Source organism: Leptidea sinapis, chromosome 25, assembly GCF_905404315.1.
Source record: "Leptidea sinapis chromosome 25, ilLepSina1.1, whole genome shotgun sequence".
NCBI classification, from domain to species: Eukaryota; Metazoa; Arthropoda; class Insecta; order Lepidoptera; family Pieridae; genus Leptidea; species Leptidea sinapis.
Genome location: NC_066289.1, coordinates 760,575 through 779,846, shown reverse-complemented (window position 1 = coordinate 779,846; position 19,272 = coordinate 760,575). Strand labels below are relative to the sequence as shown.

Genomic DNA, 19,272 nt, shown 5'->3' with positions numbered 1-19,272 from the left:
TTGTTTCTTATTTATTGTAACTAATATAACAAGTAAATCTTTAGACATAAATTCTTTATTAAAATTATAAACATAATATAAAATTTAAAACAAAGCACAGCCTGTGAAATCGCAAACAGTCAAAGTTATTAGAAAAAAAAACCTGTAATGATTTGTTACAAACTTAGGCTGAAATAAAAGGTTAACAAATAAATATTTATAGTACAACAAGTGATCCAGATATAATAATATAATAAAATAACAGATTTAGCTTGATATTCACACTTATATATGATAACCTACCTGTTATTATTAGAAAAAATATACAAATTTAACATCAAGTATAGATAAAAAAAAATTTAAAGGATTGCACAACATGCATCATCATTTTAAAAAAAATCACAAAGGATTTATAACAATTTGAGTTACAACAAATAAATGCTAAAATATTATATATATTCAACATATTATTGACAACTTTATAAATAAGAAGTCTCATTTTTTAGGACTCCTATCATATAGTAGATAAATACATATTTTATAATATTGATAATGTAAGCCAAATTTTATATGTATTTATTCAAATTTCTTAAAATATTTCTCAAGTTTCAACTCCTTTAATCTATTTACTAAGTTGAATGAGAGATTGTACAAGCCACAAGTTAACTCGGGACCTGAGTCGAGGAACGACCATTCTCCCTCTCCGTGTCCCCCAACCCGCCGCGGCCGTCGTACTGTTAGTAGCGTTAACACACTGAACACCAGTAGATTATTATTCATTAATACACTGTTAAGCTCGTTTTCCTACATTTTATTCCACCATCCGAACATAATTAATAATAATTACTAAATATTTTAGTTGAACGCAATATAAATATAATATATATATATAATTCGTTACTATTGCAGGTAATGCTAGGGCCGGACCTGCGTATAACGGTGGTCAGATTAGTGGCTTCGTAATTTTAAATGAATTATCGTGCAGTAATTGAAGATCGCCACAACACAACTTCCTAAACGTTTTGGCGACTATAATAGAATGTTATGTTATATGCTGGAATACTTGTAAAACGATGAAAATTTAAATCATGATTTAAAAGAGTGGCAATGAGTTTCTTGCTAATTCTTCTCTTTAGCTCAACCCTTTACGAAGTAGCAGAAGATTCACTAAGAAAAAAAAATTTTTTTTTGACATTCATACGTGTCATTTCCGTGACCTACATGAATAAAGTGATTTTGATTTATTTTACTGTTACATTTGCGTAGATTGTACCATTGCGCGAATTATCTGCATCGTTACGATAGACGCAGGTCCGGCTTTAGCATTAGGAAATGAACTATAAATTTTTAAGGAAAAACGGTCGGGATATTTTTTAAATTTGAAACATTATACTGTATGAAATTTTCGACTACGCTCGGTAGTCCAACATTAAACTTATCTCAATAAGTATGGACATTACAAAAAAGTTTAAAACAAAAGTTGTAGAGAAAAAACTGATCTATAGAATTAGATAGATGCATTTCTGATTAATCCAATATTTTAAGAATTTTCGGCCGAACAATCGTTAGTTTTACAGGAAATAAAAGATGCGAATTTTATTAATAAAGGGCATACTTTCCGAGACATTGGCCAAAAACTTTTTTTTTTCAAGAGCTCCTGGAATCTGGATCGCGCAGCATTTTGTGATCTTATGCTATAAAAAATTGGATCGGAAATTTAGTACGAGATTTAATTCTATTTTTACTGACGTACTTGACTTTAAACGCTTTTGTTGAGTCTTTCTTGCTGACCGTACTTCCTAGAATTGTCATCTGCCAGGTTCCGAGTTAAGTTGACGGACTTATAATATGTTTAAAAGTAAATTATGTTGATTAAAAATAATGTCTATCACCAATATAATTATTTATTAAATGATCTATTTTAGATAAAGTAGGTAGGTACCAATTATATAAAATATATATAAAAATATTCATATCCTATAGTTACTAATCTAAATCAATATATTCGATATTAATATGGGTGACCATGCACCATAACTATAGACAAGCGACCTATTTTTGTATGTTTATGAAATGTAATTAAAGCTAAAAAAATCTATCAATTTATATCTACAATAATTTATAGCGCAGGTACTTATAAATCGTAAAATCAATATACAAATTATAACAAATCTGATAACTTCCAATAACGAGTATTTTAGCACGTTACTTTAATTATTACCTACATCTAATTGATAACACCAAGTATTCTAGTATATTTCGTACTTTGGACATATAAACTTCGCGAGTTAATACTGCCGTGTTATTCAGATTATGTGGAGACTGCTTTTAAACTAACTTTTTTTGATCATTCTAATGAAAATTCGTGAGCAGACAAACGTCAAATCAAAATTGCCGTCATAACAGGTTGTTAGTGTACACAGGCTCTTACATAGTAGAAGCCGATATAACAATTCTTTCACAAATTTTCACAATATTTTGTGCTGCGACAATCTTCTTCTTTAGTGGAGTAAAAACTTTTTGTTACCACCTAAAATTTATGCTCCACTTTTATATAAATATCAGAAAATATTTTAAGTATTGGAACTTTCGTGAGGTGATAATTCTTAGTAATATTAATATTTAAAATGGCTTCACTCACGTTTAATCGGTGTAGGTATCGGCTAGTTTGGACCAATCGTATCTTCCTCTAAAGAATCTGTCAAAAACTAATATTTTGTATAATTTTAATTATAATAAATATAGTTGATCTTTGAATAAGAGACGGCACTTAAGATAAATATGCCCTTGAAATAGACGCACACATTTAAGTTTAAAAGCAACGATTATCTGATGAAATCTACATAAAATATTATCTACCACGCAAGTTAACATAATATTATGCTAAGTTTATCTACCTTAAGCTAAATATAAAATCCCTATGGGATTAAATGATTCTGATACTTTAAAAATGTTAAATCGATTATTTAAAACTATAATTCCTATTTGGTTGCTCCTTAGGTCTAAATAATAACCCTTATTAAAATCAGACTGAGATCATTTAAATGAACTCTTAACCTTTAATGTTGCCTTTCATTATAAATTCACTTTTCATTCATATACATTCAAATCACCTATGTCCTGTAATTCATATCCCTACATTTTTAATAAGGGTTGTTTTTTTTATGTGCACATATAAAACGTATAAATATCATATTTTAATAATGTTAGAACACTCTCATTACTGTAGAGTTGGTTTTTTTTCAATTAATATGGGCTGTTGGAAAATACAAAATAGCGCTCTTAATATTATACCAGAACAGTTTATTATTTTACATTTTGGCATTTCATTTTGAGTTGTAAGTGCCTATAATACATCTAAACATATAGATGGACACAGTACCTACTATATCTTCCATGCTCGGAATACTATTGCAATGCTAATACATCATATATATATACAACACTATTATATGCCAAAATAAGTTCCTAAATACACATATATAGATAAAATCATAAATTATTCTAAAATCTACTACAAGCTACAAATAATATTATAATATAACCTTTAGTATATTATGGCATGAAACCGTAAATGAATTGATTAATTAATACAATATGACATTACCTTAGTTGCCTGAATTAATGAAATTACTAATGACTACAATGGATGTTAGTTATATCCATTCATACAAAAATTATAAATTGTCTTGGACAACAACTAAGCTTTAATAAAATAGAAATGTTTCTTTTCTAAATAACTTTGGAGGTACATAAAACAGCCTTTCGTTCATAATTACACAAATTTGTAAATAAAATAGAAATTAGATTCCCTTCAAACCACCGTTGCTTTGGCCAGCTTTCACATTCTCTAATATTTTGTTTACAAATTCTGATGTTGTTCCAGCTATTTGCACCTCTGAAAAGAATAAAAGAATTTTAAAATAATATGAGGTCTCTAAGTATGATGATGAGTCAGCATGGTCAGAACTCAAAACACTTAAGCATGCCCTGACTTCGTAAACAATTTGATATGAAACAGTCGAGGTAGGTACTTCACACGATAGTACCCTCATTTTCATTTATCATAAAAATTAAAAAACTGTAAACAAACGGCCGCCCTTTTTGGTAGTAAATACCTATAAAACAGATATTATCAAACTTATTTCTTGTACCGCCCCCTTTGAAAATCAATTTTTATTCAGCAATTTTTATACACTCCTAGTACAAGTCCTAGAATAGTTATATACCAGATCAGAGAAGAGCAGAAATATGAACTAATTAGAGCGTTTCTGCACTCATACGTTTAAAATTCGTCATCATACAAAAACGTACATTTTATTCGTATTTTTTTCACGGATCCGTAAAATCAGGGATGAGTGCACAAATAATGGTGTTATTTGAAATTTAAATATAAAGTAGCTGAATGCCAAATAAACCATCGCTCCCCTAAGCCACGCCAATGCCCCCCATTTTTATATGGGCCCTTTAACGCCCCACTCTAGGTCTCTAACGCCCACAAGGGGGCATTATCGCCCACTTTGAGAAACACTACTATAAAAGATGAAAAATCTACTTTAAAATATTTTAATTAATGTTTGATATTTTAGTAAAGAAAAAGCGCCTGTTCTCACGCCCAATGCGCGCTCCAAATTCAAGTGAGATCCTTGCCGATAATCTCAGCGAAATTCTCGGCGAGAGCTTGTTTGGGTACACAGTACACACTCTCAATGTTCTCAATAAAATTCTAAAACGCTCGATGACAACGGACGCAGAAGTAAGTGCTGCGACAAGTTTTTTTTGTTTGTTTTTTAATTCATGAATGGGTAATTCCATCAAGGTGCTAACGCGTTTCTATGTATCGTGGATTTTTATTATCTTTTAAACCTATATTCCACAAAACCTGAGGTTCTGCTTGAAAATATTCTAGGATTGCCAATTCTTATTCGGTCGTCCAAATCCGGCTCATATCGATGCTCAGTAAATACTGCGCAAAAGTCTTATAATGTACGAGTCTCTCGCTTCCGACACTGACAAATATGTGAGTGTAGAGTCAATAGAAGTTCTCGTCTGTTCTTGCGTTCTGAGCTCCTTTATCTCGCGCCAAAAAACCGTCAAAAATAGGAGAACACGGCGAGAACCTGCGAAGAATATGTGAATCGGTTTCACGTTCGCGTTTCACGTGTTTTTCTTGCTTTCTCGGGAGATTCTCGAGTGAATGTAGAGCGGGCTTTAGGCATAATTTTTCAAGTGGTATTCTGAATCTCAATGATATCAATAATGAATGAATCTGATAGTGGAAAAATTAAAGGGTCTCCCGAGCGCCCAAACCTCCCCTATCACCCCTATAACTTAGAAATTCATAAATGCTATTTATGTTCCAGTTGAGCAACGAGCTCGTCTACACTGAAACCGTTTACGACGACACGTTATTATATGGAAGAAGAGAACATACATATGGGTCACCTGGTGGTACCTAGGTGATCACCACGGCCTATACTATCTTGTAACAAAGAGGAATTAAGAGCGTTACCGACCTAACGTTTATTAGGTCGGTAACGCTCTTAATGACACATGAATTAGGGTTTTCAAGAATCCGGAGCGGCACTGCATTGCAATGGGCAGAGCGTATCAATTACCATCAGCTGAACGTCCCGCTCGTCTCGTCCCTTATTAACATAAAAGAAAGTTTGTTACGCTTTTACGCCGGAGCTACGGATATCGATAATATTTGGTACAGCGATATGGAAAGGACATAGGCTACATTTTATCCTGGAAAAATCCAAAGTTCCCGCGGGAATTGTGAAAAACTGAAATTCCCGTCGGTGAGCTGTAACTATTCCGATAGTGGGTTTAGTTTGTCATAGCAATCTTCCTCGAAAGATGATTCATACATAATATGTTGGGAACGGGAGTGAAAACGGGATCCGGAATTGGAATACGACAAGAGATAATCTTCAATACCAAACTTGTTTTTTTTTTAAAAAACCCTTTATCTATGCGGACGAAGTCGCGGGCATCAGCTAATAAAAAAAACAATATCATGTTCATTATGTTATTACATGATGCAAACATTACAGCATTATTGTCAGATGAGGTTGTTATAACACCTGACAATGAAACCGGTTCAATTGTAAGTAAGTACTTATTGGTAATAAAATAAATTATACAGTATAATAAACAACTTAAATGAATCTACAAAATACGATTGAGCGCTATTTTGTTTTCAATCTCATATTTAATCTCTAATCTATTATATTTGAGAATCATATTTTCCCGATAAGTTCGGTAGTATTTTTTTATGAAAATAAGGGACAAGGCGAGCAGTACGTTCAACTGATGGTAATTGATACGCCAATGCAGTGCCGCTCAGGATTATTGAAAAACAGATAAATTCTGAGCGGCATTACAATTGCGCTCGTCACTTTGAGACATAAGTTGTCAAGTCTCATTTGCCCAGTAATTCCACTAGCTAAGGCGCCTTACGCATTAGGTACTGCTTCACGGCAGAAATAGGCGCCTTAGTGCCCATAATCTAGCCGGCATCCGGTGCAAAGTAGCCTCCCACTGGTGGTAGGTAGTATTTATTAACTATTTATTAGGTGAAACATGGTGAAACGTGGTTCATTCCCTTAAAATGTGTATAGTGTCGCGCGGATTACATGACCTATGCGGAATCTTCCCGCACAGGCACAAATTTTCTATTTTTACAAGCAGATGTTCCTTGTAACGCGTGGTATATTCAAAATCTATCGTTAAACATTCGATAACTTATATATGTCTCTATCGTATACATGTTACCAAAACAACGTGATTTTTAATATATTCATCGTGGTTATGTCTCTGAAAATGAACAACTCACAATACCAAAAAGTTGGGAGACGCTGGACCCATCGAAAATAAGTCTAAAGGAATCAATTTTAAGAAAATAATAATGCTTTTTATGGAAAAATAAGACCGCGAGGCCTCGCTCCTATTGAACTCTTTCGTTCACCACTATACTGAACAGTAACTAGAAGAAAATTAAAAATAGGTCTTACGTATTTCCCGCATTGTTGATTTTTTTGTTATTTTAGACATTAAAATCGGCAGGGCTGCCATTACTCTAAAGTCTAAACATACATCTAAACCCTATATCTAATATATAAAATTATCATGTCGCGGTGTTTGTAGTTAAACTCCTTCGAAACGGCTTGAGCGATGGTCATGAAATTTTCAGTGCATGGTAGGTCTGAGAATCGGACAACATCTTATTTTCATCCCCCTAAATGTTAAGGGTGGTCCACGTCGAAATTTTTTTTTAATTTGTTTTACATTTTTTTTCAAATTTGTTTGATTATGGGTCAGCATTAAAAATACAACATATACATATAACATAACATACAACTTCAAATTTTCACCCATCTACGATCAACAGTTACTTTTATATCGCGATTTTAATATCGGCAATACCATCTTCAATCTTCACCACTGCAACTCTAATAATAATTACTTACACTGGCTGTTTTAGTAGAATATTGCAAATGACATTTTTTTTCGCGTCATCCTAGACGACTAACAGATGGCCTAATATAAAACTTAATTATAATATATATTCGGTGTTCACAATTTAACAAAAGCTGTTTTCAGTTTTATATTAAAAGCAATGAAGAGATAATATTTTACCTGTTGCCTTAGCGACTACTTTATTGATAAGTGAACTCCAGTCCACATTATTATCAGACATAGAAATCCGGTTACTCAATATTCGCTTCATTTGACTTATTCCATTTAAAAGGCGTTCTGTAAACAGAAGATAAATATAATAATAATCTAATAATATATAAAATTCTCATGTCGCGGTGTTTGTAGTTAAACTCCTTCGAAACGGCTTGACCGATTCTCATGAAATTTTGAGTGCATATTGGGTAGGTCTGAGAATCGGAAAAAAACGAAATTGTTGGAAACTTCACTGGTGAAAGTTTTATTATTATTTAAGTATCATAATACTGTTTGTTTCCTATACATGAATAAATAAAAAAAATAAACATCTATTTTTCATCTCCCTAAATGTTAAGAGTGCTCCACACGATTTTTATTTTTTTATTTTTATTTTTTTGATTATGAGTCAGCATAAAAAATACATACAACTTCAAGTTTTCACCCATCTACGATCAACAGTTACTTTTGTATCGCGATTTTAATATCGGCAACACAACGTTTGCTGGGTCAGCTAGTAATATTATATATTATTTTATTCAGGCAACCCTAGATCATTTATACGTCTAGATAGCTGTGAAAACATCGAAAAAATTGAGGTTAACAGACAAAGTGACATACACCGCGCGAGTAAGACGTAGCTTGTCACGCACACTATAGTAATAAACCTGGCCTGTTTTCTTCGGTTGTCTAGCTGCAAGAGGCTCTATCCACACGTAAGTATACATTATCTAAGTTGGCAACAAACAAAAAATGTTCTTTCTAACACTTAATCGCTAAGGACCTTGAGTGCCAAAACAAATTATATTATAGCTAATAATTATTAATGCGAACTAAAATAAATAATTTTGTAGGTGAGGGGTTTGTTTATGTAAATAAGGGACGAGACGAGCAGGACATTCTGCTGATGGTGATACACCCTACCCATTACAATGCAGTGCCGCTCAAGACTCTTGACATGGCCCAAAACTTTATAAATATAAGTGAATTTATAGATAAATTGTAAGGTCTCATTTGCCCAGTAATTTCACTAGCTACGGTGCCCTTCAGACCTAAACAGTAATGCTTACACATTACTGCTTCACGGCAGAAATAGGCGCCGCTGTGGTACCCATAATCTAGCCGGCATCCTGTGCAAAAGAGCCTCCCACTTTTCATATGGTTGGTACGTAAAAGAAGAAACACAATTGAAATTTTGTGATTTCAATGTAATACGAGATCAGGAATTTCACTCACTCTAGATGATAATCTACGAATGAATGGTTATTGGTAACTGGGACCGGCCTGATTAATGGTTAAACACGTACTGCATCTCTACTATGCATTGGTAACTAGGACAAGAAATCCATTCCAAAACAATATTCAGGGAGAATCTAAACAGAGGAAAACTAGACTAGACGAGGACGGAGAGACTTGCGAAGAACCCAAAAACAGGTAGAACGATTGCGTCATGTTGCAATGCAGCAATGAACGTATAAGCGTATTGGAATTTGATCATAGGCAGAAATTCTGCCACAGACCGATTTGCCCGAGTATCGTTAATATCCTCGTAATATTTGAAGAGATCTGTTACATTTCATTGATCCCATAATCAGAACATAACCAAACTCTCATCAAACTACCAAAGAAATCTATACTAATATATAAAGCTGCAGTGTTTGTTTGTTTGTTTGTTTGAACGCGCTAATCTCTGGTACTACTGGTCCGATTTGAATGATTCTTTCAGTGTTGGGTAGTCCATTTATCGAGGAAGGCTATAGGCTATGTTTTTTTTTCAAAATTAGGGATCCGTAATAAAATTGCTATTTTGTAACACAAGGTGTAAAATCGAAAACCTATTTTTGCAGCGCACGCAAAAATAGGTTTTCGATTAAATAGGTTTTAATAAATAGGTTTTGAAGTCGGTTAAAATATCCACTAATATCAATAAATATTGGTACATCTGGTTTTAGACCTCAACTATTATTATAAGCCATATTTAATAATTATTTTCCTCTTATTACGTCTCAAAATAAAATCAAAAGAACTTATAAGTAATTAGAAATTGATAATTTTTTAATTCTGTTGTTGATTGTAAAAAAAGAACCTGAGAGTTGAACAAAGCAAATAGAATTTTATAACGAGGCGGTACTCGAACGGAGCTCAGTTGGTTAGAGCACCGGCACAGAACGCCGAAGGTCGTGGGTTCGAATCCCGCATCATTCATAAAATTTTGTTTTTCAAATTTTATTTGTGTAATATAATTGTAGGTCCTTGATACATGACTCTACAAAACTTCAAGCAAATCAGATCATATACAGACATCGGATGGTGAAAATAATTTTAGTAAATTATTATCTTAGTATCACATTTTGAGCATTTAATTAATTTACAAAAAAATACCCACTTAATTGACTACTTTCTTTTAAAATACTATGTTACTTAAGAAGCGTTATTAGTTTTTGGCCATTCTTTCGATTGGAATTATAAAAGTAGGGGTGTTTTTTTTTTAAATTTTAGTCGGATCGATTCCCAAACGAGGCCAGTAATTTTTAGAAAATCTTTGAATGCAGAAGTATTAACTTTTAAAAATAACATAAAGTCTTCTTTCAGTAAAATAGCCTATCTTCGATATTTAAGGTACTTTCCCTTCTTGTCCCATAACTTTGGGACACCCTGTATATAAATCCAGTGTCCTGATGTTTGTTTGCAGTGAACTCCTAAGCTAATGAACGGATTGCTATATAAATTGACTACACAACAACTAATAAGTGTTGCTATATAAATTCCAAATACTTCAAACAATATATAACAGGACACCTACTATGTTCTTGTTGTAGGCCATAAAGTTTCAATTTATTTGCTTCATGTTGTGCTTTCTTTTTTAATCGGCAAGCTCTGGAAGCAAGTTTATTTTTCTCCTTTCTCGTTTTGGGTCGAACATTAAAGGGTAACTCGCTAACTGGAATCATATCGTTGATTACTTTTCCCAAATCATTTAATTCAAGTCCAATGTGGTATAATTTTTTTGGGTTGGGCGTTAGGTCATTTCCATCACCTTTTCTTGCCTTACCACTGAAAATGACATATCAATTAATTATTGAAGGTGTTGCATGTAAAAATGTTATAGTAATAGCTCTTCTTGAGTTTTGTACCTGTGTTTTATGCCTTTAACATTACAGTTAGGACTGAAAACTGGGTCAGTAACTGAATTTAGCACATGAGGATCTTCAGACTTTTTATTTAATATAAGTCGCTGTCCTTTAGGTCCTTTTGCCTGAACATTATATTGCCAGAAGAATCTTTCCTTTTTGATGTTCCGACGTGGTTCTTTCTTTTCATGACTTTCATCATTTGATTCTGTAATAACCATAAAATTATTTAAGTAATAAACCTAAAATCAGCAAATTTGTCTTTGTGGTTGTCTAAATTCGACACGTGTTTCGCCTCTACACGAGGCATCCTCAGGTCGTGTTGTCTCGCCAAAATCTGGCACAAGACTGAATCAAATGAGAAATTTAGTCCCATCACCTTTCTTACGTATCTCTTCCGGGGGTAATACGTCACAAAAGCCGACCAATTACAGCGCGTCATTTCATGGGACTGGGGTATAAAAGAGCGGCTTCCGTCTCATTTGATTTAGTCCAAAGAGTATAATAATATATAGGGAAAAAAGAGCCCTCTCTACGCATTATGAGCTGGCTATTTGAAAACTAGCGCCACCTGGAGATTGGCCCCGAAAATAACTATATATAAGCTCGAAATTACAAAATTCACTTTTATTGTTGTGACGCAATTAAATAACTAACTCTACTTTTTAATGTAGGTATTGCAATTTTTTACCATGTTGAAATTACGCGTAGTTAGTTATTTAATTTTGTCCCAACATAGAACATAAAGGATAGATTTAGTAGTGTAAATATGCAATATGGAACACGAGAGCTAGACACATGCACAAACGCTAGAAGTAGCCGCCATTTTATGACCAGTGGGCACTGGGCAGTGACACAAAGAAAAGTTGAAAGGTTTCAAAGCGAATGACAGCTGACAAAGCTTTCATTTTCGGGCCAACTAACAGATGGCACTACTGTATTCTGAAAACGTCACTTTAAGGCGTCAGTCCCACCCCTGATTCAGTCTGAATGGCTGAAGATTACGAGGCAAAACAATCATATGATTAGCTATATTTTTTTATACCAAAAACTGAAAGGATTCTAATAATTATTATTAGAACAAGGCATGCATAGATTGGAACATCCAAGGTAAATAACAAACCATACGGATGACCTGGAGTAAAGCTAAATGTGTAATTCAAGACCGTACAGGATGGCCTGAGCACTTTGAATAGCCACTGGCCCATTTTGGCAATACAGATTTTTAAGTAAACTATAAATTTAAACGGATATTATATATTACCATCTGATGAAAGATCTTCATATCTATCACTGTCTTCATCTGATTCATTATCCCTGTCATCTTCATCTTGTGAAAAGTCTATAGTTCCAGGACTGAGTAGACCTCCTGACAAAGATGACACAGAGCCAGCTTCAGCTATTGAGCTTGTGGATAAAAGGTGTCTTCTTGGCTCACGGCGTTGCCATATCTGTAACAAATGGATTTTAAAGTAAATACTTGGTCAAATTAATTTAGTTACCGCTGCATAATGGTAACACAGAACATCTATTCACGACTTGGCTTTAAGCATATGGTCTGACATAACTGGAAGGAACAACAGGTGGATGATCTACCAAGAGTACCTTATACCTTCGGTTGACCTTACTGGACACATCCAGACAGCTTGTTGTTGTCGACCCTAATTTGGTTTCGTTGGACCACTGCCGGAGCACCGTAGCGATGCCGCTGCGTATGGCACTGGGCACCAGAGTTGGATGAGATTCGGTATTTTTTTTACATCCTATCCGTGGAGGTAGATCTGTGTTTCGCTGGACTATCCAGATGCCACTGCTGATCGTCAAGGTATAGACCTTGCAGTGGTACTGCAAGGTATGGATTTCTTAATTCAGGAGGATCCTTGGTGCCTATCTGTTGCAGGTAGCCTTGGTTTGACCGCTCCTGATCTCGCCGAAAACAGGAGTGCTATAAGGTTTGGGTCAATACGATGATATCTAAGGATGAAAACACCATCGAACTTAAAACACACAATGAATGCCTTTATTTTTACAACATTTAGGTCTCTCTAAAGAGTTGTTGCGGAGGCGAAGTCGAAGCAGGGCACGGCAGAATTGGCAAGACTTGCACGCCTTCCCTCGGAAGCTTGTGTGTTCGGTCACTCGCCAAAGCTGTCCAAGGAAATTTCTGCTAGCCTGCTATTGCGTCACTGTACAGGTGACTCGGTGGTGACAGAAAGTTGATCTCTTGGGCTCCTTTCCATCCATGCACCTAACTAGACTATGGATGACCAAGGTCCTCAAATCACCACCTCATATTCCGCGGGGCGACTCACACATATCGCTGTGCTTTTAATCTTAGACATTTATAAATCGGGCGGGGCCGTTGGCATTCCCCTGATAGTACTGCGGACATGTGTTCCAGAATTGGAGCCGGTCCTTATCCGTCTTTTTCAGCTATGCGTAGTCGTAGTCCCAAAATTATTTAGTCCCTAGGTAAGGTGTATCCGTCTAACTACCACCAAATTGCCTCCATTATCTACAAAGTTATGAGGCTGGACATAGCAAAGTTCTTTGATGGGGGTGTCATGGTGCATGTTCTGACTTAAAACGCATAAACGCTGGTCGCGCTATGCTGTGTCGAATCCCCTATACTGTTTCTTCTGCATACCTAGGTTACGCTGAAAATGTTTAGAAAACGGCTTAATGTAGAAAGTTTTCAATACTTTTATTGTTTTTCGAAGTATTCTCCGGTCCGTACACATCGTCGCATTCGATGGAACCACTGAAAACGCAGTAGGCCCATTCTTCCTTACGCTTGGTTATGGCATTCTGTGGCATTTTCGTACGCTTTCACCGAATCTTCAGGGCTCGTAAAGCGAATACGAGGTGTTCGTAATTTTATCTTTAGTTCTTGCGAATAAATAAAAGTCGCAGGGCGCCAGGTCAGGACTGTATGGCGGATGACTCATTATCTCGACACCTGCCATAGTTAAATATTCCACAGTCCGTTTTGCGGAGTGCGCTGAAGCATTGTCGTGGTGAAGGAGGATCCTGCTTCGAGGGCGCTGCAGTCGAATTTTTTCCAAGAAAACAGGCAAACAGAGATTGACACACCAATCTTCAGTAACTGTCCTTCATCTTCATGCACAACTGTCGCGAAATGACCTTTACGACCAAAGAATGAGGCAATTATCTTTTATTCTTGACTTCTTCCTTTCTTTACCTTAGTTGGCCGATCCTCGAAAGGAAACACCCACTGAGCTGATTGTCTTTTGGTTTCGGGTTTCTAGCAATCTATCCAGCTTTCATCACCTATGACGATGTCAAATACAGCTTTTGAGTCACCGCCGTTGAACTTATCTAACATTTGGCGACACCAGTCCACGCGAAGGTGTTTCTGTTCGTCGGTTAAAGTATGGGGAATCCATCTGGTACAAAGCTTCCTGACATCTAAATGTTCGTGTAATATTTTTTGAAGTTGACTCATACCAATGCCTAGGCTCTCCCGTATCTGCTGATAGGTCACTCTCTTATCTTCCTCTATAATGCGTCGCACTGCACTGATGTTATCTTCAGTAGTCGCTGTTTAAGGATCATCATTGAGATTGCTACGTCCGCGCTTAAACTCGTTAAACCAATTGTAAATAGTGGCACAAGATGAGGCTTCATTAAGAAATTCTAATCGCAGCCTATCATAGCTTTGTTGTTGAGTAAGCCCACAACGAATTGACCGAAAATTTTCTCGCGTTAGGTTCATTTTCACGTGTGACAAGAGTTTTCAATTTGCCGCCAATTCACAAAAACAAATAACAAATGAATGCAATATACTACATTAGGTTACCAAAGAATTGAAATTAATTAAAAGTTTTCATTAGCATTGTTTCCAACTGGCCAGTTCTAAAAACTTTCAGTGTCACCCACGTATATATGCTTGCACGGGATATGTGTCTGAAATCCAGTCTCGGGATGGGGTCGGAAAAATATAATCCAACGATTCGAGATCACTCCTCTAAATGCCACAGCCTATATAGGCATACTATATATATACCTACTCCGCGTCGATATATCGAGCGAAGTTCAGTTCCATGGTGACTATGATGAGAAGGCCAATCTTGATTCGTAAAAGTATGGTGACTATGATGAGAAGGCCAATCTTAATTCGTAAAAGCTTGGTGTACTCAGTGAGGCGAGACAGTGCTTCACTTAAACCACCTGCAACTCAATTGACAAGTACAAGTGTATGTAAATACCCAAGTGCTGAATCAATATCATTGTTTTTGACCAGCAGCCAATTCGGCCAATGTGACCTACAAACTCTGTGTTGTTAGCCCACAAAAATAATATTTTATCATCTCAACCGTCTGACTACATGAACTAGTATTAAATTAAAACAAACTAAAAAGAACTGTAAAATTTTAAGTCTCATAAAATATTACAAGTTTTTCTAATAGCACTTTTGTGATTAATTAATCATTTTACTTATTGTATTATCTATTGATGAAAATATTTTGCATTATAATAAATAAATTGTACCTTAGTAAAATTTATATACCTACATAGTTCTTTAAATTCAAATTTGATATTAAATTCCTTTAGCCTTTTTTAAACTCATCTTGCTGACTATATACTATTTTTGTTAAATCTTTTAACACTAGAAAGACGGGAGCAGTAATTTGATTTTTAATTTAAAAAATTGCAATTCCAAAAGTAATTGACTTGAGTGTACTGATAAATTGTAACAATTGTTACACGTATTGTACATATTATTTAGAATTTTGCCAATAAATTAATTAGTGTTCAATGTTTCGAATACTATTATTATTATTATTACTCATTTACAAAAACACCTAACTCTTTAAAATTTATGTTACATTAGCAATAACCGTGTTCATGGTAGAGGTTAACGCTCCAGTACCGCTCATGAGCAGGACCATCATTACACCAGGACAACATGGACACTTCCGACAGTATCAACTCAAATTAGTCACTGGGCTGGACAAATTATGGGATCATATATATATATATATACTGGTTGAAACTTCACCATAGATATTTTTTATCTGTTAGCTTTGCAAAGGGCTTATTTCAATTATTATTTTTAATTCTATTATTCTTAATTTTATTCAAAACATACTAGGATTGCTGATACTATGAATAAAGCACAACAAAAATTCATATATATATAATTCATTATATCCGGTGCGGGAAAACTCTAAACGAGTGGTATGCCTCAGATCGACGTGATTTTGGCGCTCACGCAGCGTCTGTCAATGCGTATTATTTTACATGTAGCTTATAATAGTTTTCGTTTGGTGTCGAATAGCACTACCCCATCTCCTGCCGTGGGTGTCGTAAGATGCGACTAACGGTTACAAACAACGTAGGATGCAGCATCTTTTGTTAAGAGCACACCATATACTGCGATCGCCAACCCGCTTTTTGAGCTTTGTGAGAGTGGCGATTGTTGCAAAACCTCCCAAACATGACCGATACGATAAGGAACCAACCTCCAGTCCTCGGCGGCCCCACTCGTGGTGGCCACGGTAGCGGTCACATAAGCGACGGGGCAGGGGGTGGTAAGAATCCCCGGGTTAGGCAAGGCTACCATAAACGAAGACCACCCTGGCGACATACAATGTCAAGAAGGGTCTTGTACATTGTATGTCGCCAGGGCCAGTAATGTTATATGTGCCTGCAGGGGCAGGCCGACGAGAAGTTGGAGGAACTGGAGGAAGCTTTGAGCAGATTATGGTGGGATGTCGTGGGGTTATCTGAGGTCCGAACACAGGGTGGGTACTTGATAATCTAAAATTCCGGACACATGCTCTACTTTCGGGAGGGCGACCAACTGTCCCAGTATGGTGTTGGGTTGCTCGTTCACTAGTCTCTCTTCAACAACGTAACTGAGGTGTCGACTGGGGTAGCATACCTAATACTCAGAATTACTGAACGGCATTGAAGGTTATACAGGTTTATGCTCCGACTTCGACACACTCAGACGAGGAGGTGGAGGCCATGTATGAGGACATCTCAACAGTCATTCACATTCCCAGAGGTATAGTGGTGCTGTTCTTCAAAAGGGGCGACAAAATGCTTTTGAAGAACTATAGGCCCATATCACTTCTGAGCCATGTATATAAGCTGTTTTCTAGGGTTATCACGAATCATCTCGTGCACAGGCTTGACGGCTTCCAGCCTCCTGAACAAGCCGGATTCCAAAAAGGCTTTAGCACCATAGACAACATACATATGCTGTGGCAGGTTATACAGAAGACAGAGAAGTATAACCAGCCACTAGGATTGGCATTCGTGGACTATGAGAAAGCCTTTGATTCGATCGAGACCTGGGCGGTGCTTGAGTCTCTCCCAGAGGTGCCACATTGATTACCGATATAGCGAAGTATTGAACCGCCACTATGTCAGACTGCAGCCGGGAGTCAGACAAGGCGATATCATAACGAAGAAGCTGTTCTGGACTAGGCATCAATATCAATGGCTGATACATGACTCACCTTCAATTCGCAGACAATATCGTAATCATGGCAGAGACCATGAAAGACTTAAGCTATATGCTTGATGGCCTCCATACAGCTTCCCAAGGAGTAGGTCTCAAAATGAACATGAACAAGACGAAGATCATGTCAAATGTCCATAATCCCATAACCTACTCGCACATGGGAACTGTACTTCAGATATTGTTGACGAGTATTTCTACCTCGAAATTTTGAAAAAAAAATCGCAAAAGAGGTCACTTGTTGTATCCAACTTGGATGGGCAGTGTTGAATACATCATTTGACGGAAACAGTGTGATATATACGGTAAAAATAGTTCCTAAGTACTAATTTTATATAAATTAAGTAATCAAGAAGAAGAAAACAGCTCTTGTTTTAATAGTAATAGTAGGTATACAATGTTTTTATATTTTGGTATAAATTTATTGTAAAATTAGAAATTTTGCATTTTGCACTTTACTACAGGGTAGAAATAAAAATCATTCTCAGAATATGCTCAAAAAGCATTAGGTACAAGAATGTAGAGACTACTCAAATTCTAACATAAATTCACACATACTAATAAAAAACAATAAAATGAGTAGAAAACTTAGTTATTGCTGGATCAAAAACAAACAGCAAAGTAACTTGTCAGCCATATTTAAAACATTTAAGTACATACCTGTTCCATAGTTAACTGTGTTGGAGCTGATGATGAAAGCTGTGTTGGCTGTGTCTTCACAGTAAGTGGATAATGGGGCAAAACACATGATGCTGGTACTGATTGTCCCAGTGAAATTTCCCTACTATAGCCATCCATACCCATCAACATCTCTGGAAAATGGTTAACGGGTTGGGCAAAACTTGACGAAGCCGAGCTCTGTTGACTTGATGGCGAAAATGCTAATTGGCTATGTTGATATGGACTGGATGGACTTCCTGTTGATACTGCAGATGTATTGCTTAAATAATTATTCACAATTCTGCGCGATCCTGTCATGGCTCCACCTATTTGGATGCAGTACTCATTCTCCTCAGGCATCAACAGATCTGCAAAGTCTAAGTCATCCAAGGAGGTGTCAGGATTTGCATTTAATTCAGCCAAAGTTGGACCCAAGACTAGGTCAGCCTTGTCTACTTGAAATATATCATCATCTTCCATTTTAAATGTGTCTAGCTTAGCTGTGTTGTCAACATCATAAGTTAATTTGTTGTAAGGCAGGGTTGGGACACTGTGAAATGAGCCTCCTTGGTTGTCTTGCAAGCAAAGGTCAAAATCAGAGTTCAAATCGAAATCAGAACGCTTCTGTGGTATAGGCACTGATGCAGACATAGTTGAGCCCAATTCATAGGGCGATTCCTGTTTTATCTCAAAACCAGGATCAAAAAGAAAGTCTTGATTGTAAATAGAATCCGACATTGCACGTGTTTATATAGTTTGACCTTGATGTAGACTCGTGTCGTTGATAGACTGGCGCACGCAAGTCTTTATCGATTTTAATTCACCGAAGCCCACGTGTCGCTTACAATGTTTATTTTGTTCGTAAATTGTTATATTCCAATTATTTCATCCACTTCTAAGATTTTTTCTATGGGAGTAGAATTCATCTTCTGTTCACTTCAATTATTACATAATATAACACAACACAAACTTAACTATTTTTTACAAATCATCCACTCATAGAATTATGATATGTCCAATAGCAGTTTTCTTTCGAAGCTATAAAGGACGCTGTCCACACTAGGTATATTCAGTAACCACGAAAATAAGAAAACACAAATAAACAATAATAAATGGAATCACACGATAAATTCTAGTTATGAAAACAAAAACACTCGCACGAGATTAGACCAGTCGAGAAGTAAACAAAGATTTTACCATAATATTATTATTCAGCATATTCAAAGGTCATTAGAAAGAAACAGATATAGGAAGTTGTGGTAATCTAGAAAGAGATAAAAGATAGATGTTATTTGCCAATCTTGTTCGAGGAAAAAGGAAAAATAGCCACCA

General features: G+C 35.9%; 2 protein-coding genes across 2 annotated transcripts in view; both read right to left on the bottom strand.

The window, feature by feature from the left end:
• LOC126972240 (transmembrane protein 127-like) overlaps positions 1-19,272 on the bottom strand; it is a 551,958-nt gene that overhangs the window by 114,902 nt on the left and 417,784 nt on the right. The gene's annotated exons all lie outside the window — the stretch shown is intronic.
• On the bottom strand, positions 7-19,143 carry LOC126972219 (uncharacterized). The gene is made up of 6 exons (XM_050818858.1): positions 17,941-19,143; positions 12,052-12,238; positions 10,791-10,995; positions 10,460-10,710; positions 7,624-7,740; positions 7-3,877 (listed from the first exon to the last, which is right to left on the bottom strand). The coding sequence occupies exons 1-6, from the start codon at positions 18,676-18,678 to the stop codon at positions 3,783-3,785; spliced, it is 1,593 nt and encodes a 530-aa protein (XP_050674815.1). The 5' UTR covers positions 18,679-19,143; the 3' UTR covers positions 7-3,782.